We start from the raw sequence: 12,493 nt of genomic DNA, 5'->3' as shown, positions 1-12,493 counted from the left end.
AAGACGAAGAGGATTAGGAGGAGAAAAAGGAGTAAGAAGAGGAAAAAGAGAATGAAGAAGAAAAAGAGAACAGAAGGAGAGAGAGAAAAAGAAAAAGAGGAAGAAGCGAAGGAGGAGGAGGACGACGAAGAGGAACAGGAGGAGAAAAAGGAGGAGGAAGAGGAGGAAAAAGAAAAGGATGAAAAAGAAAAAAAGAACAGAAGGAGATAGAGAAAGAAAAGAAGATAAAGAGGAGGAGGAATAGGAAAAGGAGGAGGAAGAGGAGGAAAAAGGATGAAGAAGGAAAAAAGAACAGATGGAGAGAGAAAGAAAAGGAGTAAGAGGAGGATAAAGAAGAAGAAAAGAATATAAGAAGAGAGAGAAGGAAAAGGAGGAGGAAGCGGATGAGGAGGAGGAAGACGAAGAGGAACAGGAGGAGGAAGAGGAGGAAAAAGAATAGGATAAAAAAGAAAAAAAAGAACAGAAGGAGATAGAGAAAGAAAAGAAGTAAGATAAAGAGGAGGAAGACGAAGAGGATCAGGATGAGAAAAAGGAGGAAGAAGAGGGGGAAAAAGAGGAGGATGAAGAAGAAAAAAAGAACAGAAGGATAGAGACAAAGAAAAGGAGTAAGAGGAGGATAAACAAGAAGAAAATAATATAAGGAGAGAAAGAAAAGGAGGAGGAAGAAGAGGAAAAAGAGAAGGATGAAGAAAAAGAAAAGAATAGAGAGAGAACTAAGGAGAAGGAAGAGGGAGCGGAGGAGGAAGACGAAGAGGATTAGGAGGAGAAAAAGGAGTAAGAAGAGGAAAAAGAGAATGAAGAAGAAAAAGAGAACAGAAGGAGAGAGAGAAAAAGAAAAAGAGGAAAAAGCGAAGGAGGAGGAGGACGACGAAGAGGAACAGGAGGAGAAATAGGAGAAGGAGAGGAGGAAAAAGAAAAGGATGAAAAAGAAAAAAAGAACAGAAGGAGATACAGAAAGAAAAGAAGATAAAGAGGAGGAGGAATAGGAAAAGGAGGAGGAAGAGGAGGAAAAAGGAAAAAAGAACAGATGGAGAGAGAAAGAAAAGGAGTAAGAGGAGGATAAAGAAGAAGAAAAGAATATAAGGAGAGAGAGAAGGAAAAGGAGGAGGAAGCGGATGAGGAGGAGGAAGACGAAGAGGAACAGGAGGAGGAAGAGGAAGAGGAAGAGGAGAAAAAAGAATAGGATAAAAAAGAAAAAAAAGAACAGAAGGAGATAGAGAAAGAAAAGAAGTAAGATAAAGAGGAGGAAGAGGAGGAAGACGAAGAGGATCAGGATGAGAAAAAGGAGGAAGAAGAGGGGGAAAAGAGGAGGATGAAGAAGAAAAAAAGAACAGAAGGATAGAAAGAAAAGGAGTAAGAGGAGGATAAACAAGAAGAAAATAATATAAGGAGAGAAAGAAAAGGAGGAAGAGGAAAAAGAGAAGGATGAAGAAAAAGAAAAGAATAGAGAGAGAACTAAGGAGAAGGAAGAGGGAGCGGAGGAGGAAGACGAAGAGGATTAGGAGGAGAAAAAGGAGTAAGAAGAGGAAAAAGAGAATGAAGAAGAAAAAAAGAACAGAAGGAGAGAAAGAAAAGGAGTAAGAGGAGGATAAAGAAGACAAGAATATAAGGAGAGAGAGAAAGAAAATTAGGAGGAAGCGGATGAGGAGGACGACGAAGAAAAAAGAATAGAAGTTGAGAAAGAAAGGGAGAAGGAAGAGGAAGTGGAAGTGGAGGAGGAAGACGAAGATAGGAGGGGGGGGGGGAGAAAAGGATAAAGGAGGAAAAAAGAAGAGGAGAAAGAAAAGAAGAGGAAGGTGAGGAGGAACAGAAAAAAAAGGAGGAGGAGAAAGACGAGAAGAGAAGGATGAAGAAGAAAAAAAAAGATCAGATGGTGAAAGATGATGAAGAGGAGGAGAAAGAGAAGGATGAAAAAGATAAAAATGTTGACTTACGGATGAGATGTGTGGTGGTATGTTATCCCCAGTGGCGTCAACCGGGATATCCTCATATTTACTAAAGTTGATACCAGTATTGCCAGTACCGAACAATTCCAACTCCTGTCGCTCGTCACGTGCGGTTGGCACCGTCCAATCGACATCATTTCGTCCGCCTTTTCCGCCGCCCCCGCCACCCTCTCTGTCGCCGTTCCACCTGCTGCCGCCTCCAGAGCCGCCCATTCGGCTGTCGTTCCTGTTATCCTGCCAGCGATCATTTCGAGACTGTTCCTGCCAACGGTCATTTCCTCCGGTACTGGGAGGGCGCTGCTGCTGCTCGGTACCACCTCCGCCACCACCGCGCTGTTGACCCTCCGGATAACGGTAATCCCTGCCATTCTCCTGAGCGCTACCGCCACCGCGCCGATTGCGCCCTCCAAAATTCCCGAAATCAACGTCTCGACTATTACGAGAGTCTCGGTAGCCACCACCACCACCACCACCACCACCGCTGCCTCTACCTCTGTCTCCACCCCGATCACCACCGTACGCCGGTCTTCCGTTGTTGGAAGGCTGATCGTCACTTGGTGGCGAGTTATCTACTGAGAAACACAAACATTTTTTTCCTGCCTTAGTATATCGACTCCTCTAGTGAAAAAAAAAAAAATAATAATAAGAAATTAAACAGCAATTTCAATCAGGGTAGCTACAAGAGTCTGGTTAAAAAATGACTCGTACTTTGATGACTTTTCCAGGGCTTCCAGGTATAGTTTTGAAAAAATTCCAGGTCTATATATATTTGTAATTGAGTCAATTAAATTAAGCCTTAAATGATACTGAGGGTCCAAGGGACCCAAGACCATTTTTGAACGAATATAAAACTATGAAGCATGCGGAATACGGCTCTGTCGCTCCATCTAGCGTTAAATGAGATGTCAATCTACATGTTAGAAATGAAGCAGCAAGTTAGTGTAGAACAGCTGCTTTACAGAGCGCTTCAAAAATAGGCTTGGGTGCATAGCACCCGGTGTGTCAACACTGTAAATTTTTATGAAAAAAGAAGTTAAAATTTATTTCAGTGTATTTTTCATTTATCGTGAATATCAATCGTAAATATTTTTGTTATAGTGAAAAAAAAGAGTTTATTTGTGACTCAAGTGTTTTTTTTTTAATAAATGGTAAAAGAAGTATGGCCTATAATTTACAAAGCCGCAGCGTCAGAGATCAGCTGTAAGAAGACGACGTCGATGAAGAAGCAATTGATAGACAGTCTTCAGGCGAGAAAGATAACGTTAAAGACGATGATTATAATCCGAGAGCACTATTTTATGTATACAAACCCCAATTTTTAACCAAAAATATTAAAAATTTAAAAAGTTACACCTTTTTTTGTGAAATCCGTGAAATTTTAGATTCTTTCGTAAATTTCATTGTATTTCGAATTGTTAAAAAGAAAATGTAACTTAATATACAGATTGATTCTTAGGAAGAGACGTTAAAGAATACCCCAAAAAAATGTTAAAAAAAAATATTAAGCATTACACTTTTTACAACAGTTTAAAAATGCTGGGGTATAAAAGACCCCAAGTGTCAGCAACGTTATTTTTTGGAAGTGTGTCATTTAAAGGTTAAATTGTAAGAAATTATAATGCAATGCTAATGGTATATCAATAAAATTTCTTGAATTCAAAACAATTTTTCAATCATATTTTTATCAAAGTGAAAAAATGCAGTAATCATAACCATATTATTATTATATATACTTTTTTTTTATTACTTTAGGGACAATTGTAGTCGAAATATTTATGCTAAGATTAGGATTAAATCTAAATTTTCTTAAAAAGCATCCTTTTTGGTTGCAAAATAAACTGTTTGGTTAAGAAATCGTTTTTTTAGGCTAAAAATTCAAACCTTCGTAAAACATTAACCTTTTGTTTAAAATTCATACTTTGTTGCTGCTAAGTAAAGTGAATTTTTTTTTCGAATGAAAACTATTTATTCTGACTTTTTCTTTTAACTTAGAAGTTGATCTTTTGAAGTAGAAATAACGCATTTTTCTCAGATAAAAATGCTACTGTTTTCTTGAAAATTCAATTGTTTCCTATAAAATTTACTTTTTGTTTAAAATGCGTTTTTTTTTGCGTTGAAAAGTCAAGTTAAATCTTTTGGGATGGAAATTTAAATCTTTGTTTTATGTGACTTTTTTGTTTACAAATTCACCAATTTTCTTCAAAAATCAGACTTTTTGTTTAAAAGTTCTGCTATTTTGTTTAAAATTTAACTATTTCGAGAAAATGGACTTTTTTGTTGAAATTTAATATTTTAATGTTGAAAAGAGAACTGAAATCTTTTCTGAATAAAAATTCAACTATTTCGTTGATTCTTTTTTTTAATTGAAAATTCATCTGTTTTAAAAGAAATTTCATCTTTCTTGGATGAAGATGCAACTGTTTAGCAGTTTTTTTTATTAAAAATTCATCTGTACAAATTCATCTAAAAAAAATGTTTATAAAAATTCATCAGTTTTAAGAGAGATTTAATATTTTATGGAAAAAATACAACTATTTAATAGAGAATCCTAAAATTTTGTTAAAAAGTCAACCTTTTTGGTTAGAAAATTCGCCTTTTTGGATTGAACTTTTTTTTCATTCATCACTTTTTTAAATGAAAATCAAACTTGGGTAAAAAATTCTTTTTTGTATTTAACTATTTCGTCTCAATGGCTTGGAATTTAAAAAATTAAGTTCTCAAACACTGCTTCTAATCTAAAAAAAACTTTTAAACCGCAAGAATTTTAAAGTTTTAAAATTGAAGCTTAAATAATTTTGTTTCATTTTTTTCTATTTCACAAAACTTTTCTTATTTTAAAATTTGTCAATTGAATTTTTTTTCTTAAATTTAGTTAAACTGCAACATTTTTAATTTTAAACTTTTATAACTTAGGATTAATTAAATAAATTATTCTAAAAACTTAATAATTTCTTGAATATTTCTATAATGTCCAAGAATTTTAATAATAATTCAAACACATTTTTTAAACAATCGACTGGAAAGTTGTATAGAATTTCGCGAATTTAATTATAAACAATTATTTTGTCAGTCCTTGTAAATATCTATTTACGAAAATATAGTATTTACATGTAAACTTGAACTGCTTTTTTTCCATTTGTGAAAATTGCTTGATTAGATAATAAATAACTATAATCGGTTCAAATTCCTCAATTTTCAAGTAAATTTATTGCATTTTCAAACAAAAAGGTTAATTTTTGAGCAAAATTTTAAGGCACTTTAACCAAAAAAATGCGAAATTTTCACTACGCGATGAACTTTAAAAATCCAAAATTTAAAAATTTGCACAAGATGGGTTGAATTTTCAAAACAAAAAAAAAACGAATTTTCAATCTGAAAATATAAATTTGTAACTAAACAGTAGCATTTTTAATCAAAAAGATGAAATTTTTCTACCAAGAAAATTAATTTTCTACTTAGGAATTTAAAAAAAAATGTAACCAAGAATGGAATAGCTACTTTTTCAGAAAAAAATTTATTTTTAATAAAAAAAAGAATTTGCAACAAAATCGTTAAATTTTTAAATAAACAGTTGAATTTTTAACCAAATAATTGAATTTTCTACAAAATCGTCGAATTTTTAATTTTCGAACAAAAAAAAAAAAAAGAAAGAATTTTCTACTGAAAAAGGCGATTTTTTAAATAAATGCATAAATTTTCAACGAAATATTAAAATTTTCAGTTAAAAAATAAATTTTCCACACACCAAAAATTCAAGAAAAATAGACGAATTTTAAACATAACTAAAAGTTAATTTTTAACTAAGGAGGTCTTTCAACCAATTAGTTTCATTTCCAACCGAAAATAAATAAAATAATGAATATTTAGCTAGAATTATTTGAATTTTCAATTAAAAAGATAAATTTTCAAACAAGAAGCTAAATTTTGGAAAAAAAGTTTTCTATAGAAAAAAACTGTTTTCCACCAAATAAATAAATTTTAAACGAAATCGTTTAAATTTCAAGACTATCTTCAACCAAACTATTAAATTTGGAACTGAAAACCAAAAAGGTGAATTTTTAAATAAAATTATGAAATATCCAACCGAAATAAATAAGTTTTTAGTCAAAAAATTAATTTACAGCAAAAAAAAAACTAAAGTTGAAAATAATAATTTCTTACTCATCCAAGAGATCAATTTTTTATTACATTGATGAATCTTCAATCCAAAAAAAAATTATTTTCCACAAAAGAGTTTCACTTTCAACAAACGAATTAAATTTTTCATCCGAAAAAAATTAATTCTGAACCAAAAACTAATTTTCACAAACTAATAATAGTCAGGCGACATTTTAATCACTTTTTAAGCTCCCTAAAATAAAAAAGCTCAGCTTTTTTTTAACACTAGACACAAAAAAATGTCTAAATTCGAAAATAATTCAATTTATTTTCGACCTTCATTTCAACTTGAAATTGTTAAAATTCTTGATTTCTAAAATAGTTGTTTTTATTACAATTATTTTCAATTTATAAGAAAGAAGTCGTTAATCGATTGGAAAATATTTCTATTTAATCTCGTATTTGATTCATAATTTATTAAATCCGAGAGTAAATCGTTTAAGCTCGTCTATTAATAAATTACGATTGAAGTTGTAAAAATACATTTTCAAGTAAAAACATCGAATTTTTATGACCATTTTTTATATTAGATCTTAAAATTATTTGTTTCCTAAAATATTTGTTTATAATTACGGTAATTCTTAAATTTAATTTATAAAAAAAAAAGATTAGCTAATCCACTGACAGAAATTCCTATTCAATTTATAATTTAATAAATAAAAAAACAAATCTTTGTTTACTTTTCAATAATAATAATTCCCGATTTCAAAAATTTCAGTAATTTGAAATATTTCTATTTTTATAAAATAAGAAAATAAAATAAAAACTATACAAGAACTTGAAATTCTTAAAATTATGATTTTTTTTCTCCTAAACATTTTTAGTTCATTTTATTTATTATATAATTGTGATATTTTGCCATTTAAATTTATTTAAAAAATAGTCGGTATACTGGAAATATTTAAATGTCAAAAATTTTCAGGAACTTTTTTTTTTTTATTAAAAGTTATGGATATTTTAGAAAGCATCCACATCCAAACAAAAAACATTGTAATATGAATTTTTACACCAACATTTTTCGTTCCAAATTCAAAATACGGAGAAACTCTTACAATTTTTCAAGCAAAGACATGAAAAACCATTTAAATTTTTGTTTAATTCTTCAAAAAGCGGGAAATTTTCAGACAAAAAGAAACAATTTGGAGAGTTATTTTATGAAAAAAAAAAAAAAAAAAAAAAAAAATCTGAACCACCCTGCTTGTAAAGAAAAAGAATCATACTAACTTGGACCAGATTTATTACGTAGATGCGGTGGTACGTAACGACCCCCACTTCCTTGGCGGGAGCCCTGCAAGTCCAGACCAGCTAACTGAAATTATCAAATTGTTATTAATTTTTTTTTCTACTCATTTACATTTTTCCACGAGTCAACTCTAATTAAAGTTTTATCATGGAAGTGTGCACTTCTACAGAATAAAAATGATAAAACAATTTGTTTATTGCACAATTTTTTTGTTATCAACATTTTTTTATAAACAAATAGATCATTTTTGTTCTTTCTTTTACGAACAAAAATGCAGTGCCATCTAATATGCATAAAAGTATCTCTTCAAGTTTACTAATCCACAGAAAATTGTTTAAACTTGAAAACTTAGCATTGTTATAAATAATTTAGGTTAAAATTTTTTTTTTTCAAAATAACTTTTTTTGGTTAACAAATTATTTGCACCTAATATTTGTACAAGTAGCTTCTCAAATATAATAAAATCCTAAGACAAACCTTAACATTTATCTTTTTTTTTAAATCATTTAAATAATTAAATAAAACATTTGCATTCATTTTTCTCGGAAAAAATTATTTTCCAGCTTGTACAAATATTTTTTCACGCCAAAAATTATTCAAATTGTATACTTATTCACTTAATTATTTATAACGGAGATAAATGTTAAATTTCAACAATATTTTGCAGAAGAATATAATAATTTTCTGTGAAAAAATTTATGGAAAAAAATCGCTTTCAAATTAACTTTAATATTTAAATTAAAATAAATAATTTGGAGTTTTCTAAATCACATTCTAATTCAAAACCTGTCCATTTTACAATTATTTACTTACAAAGAATCTTAATATTTTATTTTATAGAGTGCAATTTAAAATTGTACAAATTTTGAATAATTTAAAAACGTACACCGTTTCGGCAAATTAAATATAATATATAATTATTTACCTATAAGGGATTTTAATTTAAAATTATTCAAAAATGCACAATTTTATTTTTAGACGAAAACACGTTTAAACTTTCATTTCGAAACCCAAATTTATACAATTGCGAATTATTTAAAAATTAAAACAATACAATTTAGAATTTTTTATTACGTTCCAATTTTAACCTTTTATATTAAATATTTTTGAACTTTATTAAGATAAAATTATTCGAATTTTCAACTTTTCTATTTCACAAAAAATTTGACATAAAAGATTTTAATTGCAAATTATAAAATTTTTTAATAATTTAAATTCGAAATGACAAGATGATAATCTGTTAAATTCTACACTCAAATTCACAACACTTTCATTTATTTATATTAAAAAATTATATTATATTTTATATTAAATTATTATATTAAAATTATAATTATCCAACTATAAGGGATTTTAATTTAAATTTGTTCAATTTTGCAAAATAATTATTTTTAATTAAAACAAATATTTCAGAATTTTGTTTTCAAATTATTGCAATTTTTAACTATTCTATTTCACAATTATTTAGCAATAAAGAAGTTTAATCTAAAAAAATGTAATTATGAACATTTTACAATTTTTCGGAATTTAAATTAGAAACAACAAAATTTTAAATTCTAAAATCAAATGTATAAATTTTTCAATTATTTAAATTAAAACGAAATAGTTTTGAATTTTATCAGCATAGCATTATTTCAAGATAAACCTTCCAAATTAAAAAAAAAAATTTAGCCGTAAATTAGAAGTGAAAAAATCCGGAAACAAAAATTCCCAATACTGAAAAATTCTCAAAAAATTAAAATTTGTTCAGTTAAAAATTTCCCAATTTAAACATTCTTTTCATAAAATAATAAACTAAATAAAATGTTTTTATTTGATGAACCTTTATTTCAGAAATTTCAAAATATTTTAAACTGCCGTGATTTTAATTATGCATTCTGGATTTTTGAATTACCAGAAATTTTATTTTTCGGAAATTTTGGATAAGTCTATTTTTTTAATTTAAAATAAAAGTCATTTTTGGTTGAAAATTGTCAAAAATTTAAAATTCCCGAATTTAAACAACGAAAATATTGTTTTTCTGATAAAAAAATATAAAATTATAAATAAAATACTTTTTCTTGATCAAAATATTTTGTTTTATTATAAAAGCAATTGTCTATTTGCTTAGATTCGGGAATGGTATAATTTTCAAATTTGCGACATATAATTGAATTTTTAATAAATAAATAATATTTATAGAAAAAAATGTAATTTTTTCACTTTAGAAATTTTCTAGTTCAGATATTTTATTTTTCGGGATTTAGAATTCCCAAACCTAAAGAATTAAAACATTGTTTTCATGTTAAAATAACAAATAAAATTATTTTATTTAACATATTTTTCGCTGCAGCATAAAATCAATTTGTTAATTGCCTAGATTCGGAAATGTTATTTTAAAAGTAAATTGGACCATTTTTAATAATTTAAATTAAAATGAACCTTTTCTATTTCAGAATTATTCCGCAATAAAGTATTTTAAATAAATTACAATTTAAACATTTTTAATTTAAAACGTCAAAGAATTAAATCTTTAAATTTCAATCAAAATCGTATAAAATTTTGAATAATTTAAATTAAATAACAATTTTTGTCACATTCCAATTTGAACCTTTTCTACTTCACAAATAATAAGCTATAAATGATTTGAATTAAAAATTTGAAAAAATTGTATCAATTTGTTCCCAGATATAATATAAACAATGAAAAATTGTTATTCCAAATAAAATACAACTATTAGTGAAACGTATTTTTTACCAAAGTAAAAAATATAACCAAACTTTAGTTTTTTATCTATAAATAAATAAAAACTAAACCCAAACTTTGATCTCAGAATTTCCCGAACTGAGAGAATAACAAAATCCCTAAAACTTGCAGAATAGAAACCAGTCATATTTTTTAAACAATAAAAAATGTAAAATTTCACCAGTCAGGCATAACCTAATAACTGAATAGTTAATTTTACAGAGATTAAAAAGTCCACAGAAACTATAGTTAGAAATCGCGCTCTATTTCGTCATTATGCCAATGATTACACAGAACAATGAAATTGCCTCGTGCTAACGGATTCGTAGGAAAAAAGGAAAATATCCTTGCACTTTTGAAAAAGGGAAAACAAACATTCCAGCTGTCAGGAAGAGAGCAGGATGTTCCGCAAAAGAAGGGTCAATCCTCGCAATCTAAACTAATGAAATCAGAAAAGTGAGATTCACGTGTCGTAAAAAAACGAGTAAAATATATGCACTTTGAGGAAATAATGGCGGCCATTTTACGCGACAGACGTCACGACTTCCTCGCGTGTCCTAGAACTGAATTTCCGATTCATGGCTCGAACTCTGGCCTATTTATTGAGGTCGCGAGAAACTCAACTTTTTGCTAGCGAGAGAAGTCTCTCGAATCTTATCGTTAGAGAGGTAGGAGAATAATCAACGGAGAGAAATGGAAAGCAAGACAATGGCGGATTGTCAGAATGTTTGTAGAGTATAAGGAAAAAGAGGTAGTATAGATAAAGGGCGATGATTAACGGTAAGTAATTGAGCAGGGTGAAGAAAATGACTGACTTACTTGCTGCTCTAGACCTGATCCATTCTGGTTGGCTGCATTACTCATATTACTCCGCCTCGGTGCGTAGTTTTCGTAGCCTTGTCGCAGAAACACGCTTTGACTTGCAACTCGTCGAAACTCAATGAACCCTTCCTTCCTCTTCCTCTCACAATATAAGAAAGGCGAATAAAAGTCGTTTGGGTGCAAGCTCGAAGAAATTCACGACCGCCTAACACTATCCTGACACAAAGAAACTCGAGAACTGGTTATGACCAAAGGCCCCTGGCCGTACTTGACGTCGACGCAACAAAAATGGCAGAGCACATAAATGTCCCTTCCCAGCAAGATGGCCTCCACGTTATTTCCGTTCGAAACCACTCCCAATGGTCGATTTCGAGAAGAAATTTACAATTTACACACACGCACTCTGCAGCAAGACTCAAGATAATTGTTCTTGTTTGGTTTCCTGCGAGAAGTCGCAAGATATTGTCCAAAAGAACTACGGGATAACCAAATCGAAGCAAAAGTTATTAATTAGAAATGGTCCTTCGGGGGGATTCACCCTGACTGAAGAACAACGTCTTATCAATGCGATGCCCGATCAAGGACTGACAACAAGGCCAGGGATTCCATTATCGGAAACGACCGCACAGCGCATGCGTTCCACTCCCAGTCTCATTGGCTGATGATGGCGCGCTTAATTCAAATCAAGCTTTTTTTTTCAGGAAGCTCGATTTGAGACTGTTCATTCAAGTCAAAGTAATTCAAGTGAAAATAATTTCAGTTAAAATTCAAGTCAAAATAAGCCTCCGCGAAAAGGTACTTTTAGGGTACCTTTTTACGAAAGCCTGTTTTTAATTAATCGACAAATTATTATTTTCCATATGATTCATTTCTAGCTACTTTGTTAGTTTATGGCCAATTTTATTGGTTGAGAACCTAGATACGAACTCGATGTATCAAATTAATTTAACGATTAATTCAAAACAGGCCTCCATGAAAAGATACATTACCTCGCCATCATATTTTAATAACCACACACAATTGAAAAGCTATTCATTGTTATGAAAATTATTATTTAAAAATCAAAAATTCTATTCCGACACGATATTCGGGCCGGAAATATCCGCTTAGTGGCGCTGAAAGCTGCAGACGCAAGACTAGAGATTTTGAATCAGGAAATTTTAACTTGCATTTGGTTCAAATTTAGTGAATATACTTAGCTGCAAATTGCATATTTACATTATTTTATATACTTTTTTTGACTATTTAATGAAGTCTATTAAGCAAATTTCAAGCAATTGCAGTAAAAAATCTTACGCTTCAAACGTTGGTAGCGTCTGTAGCCTGCAGCGCCGCCAAACGGATCTTCTGGCCCGAATCGAGCAAACTTTCAAAGTTCAAAATACTTTTTCTATTTAAGGGCATGTGACGCAACTAAATTCCTATATTACCCACCTCACTTTTTCCGTTCACTGAATGTTTTTTTGAACCTAAGAACTTTTTTTGTAAATAAAATATTGAGCTGAAATTTTGGGAAATGTATTAGAGTACAATAAAGTACGTTTAGGTACTGCATTTTGGTAGGAACTTCACTGAAAATTATTTCATCTTTTTTCTGAAC

General features: G+C 29.7%; 1 protein-coding gene across 2 annotated transcripts in view; it reads right to left on the bottom strand.

Annotated features, from left to right (window-relative positions):
• The window catches only part of LOC117177646 (ATP-dependent RNA helicase bel), a 50,782-nt gene extending 39,331 nt beyond the window's left edge, over positions 1–11,451 (bottom strand). Inside the window, exons 1-3 of one of the 2 annotated variants that reach the window (XM_033368441.1) lie at positions 10,891–11,451; positions 7,329–7,413; positions 1,935–2,518 (exon numbers count right to left, since the gene is read on the bottom strand). In XM_033368441.1, the coding sequence (XP_033224332.1) occupies positions 1,935–2,518; positions 7,329–7,413; positions 10,891–10,935 (714 nt within the window). In that variant the 5' untranslated portion in view covers positions 10,936–11,451. The remainder of the gene's footprint in view (positions 1–1,934; positions 2,519–7,328; positions 7,414–10,890) is intronic. The other variant, XM_033368442.1, reaches the window with a different exon arrangement.
• Between the last annotated feature and the right edge of the window lie 1,042 nt (positions 11,452–12,493).

The sequence above is a fragment of the Belonocnema kinseyi genome, chromosome 8, assembly GCF_010883055.1.
Source record: "Belonocnema kinseyi isolate 2016_QV_RU_SX_M_011 chromosome 8, B_treatae_v1, whole genome shotgun sequence".
In the NCBI taxonomy this organism is placed as follows: domain Eukaryota; kingdom Metazoa; phylum Arthropoda; class Insecta; order Hymenoptera; family Cynipidae; genus Belonocnema; species Belonocnema kinseyi.
Note: the sequence above shows the minus strand (reverse complement) of the source record. Positions and strands in the feature narration are given on the sequence as shown.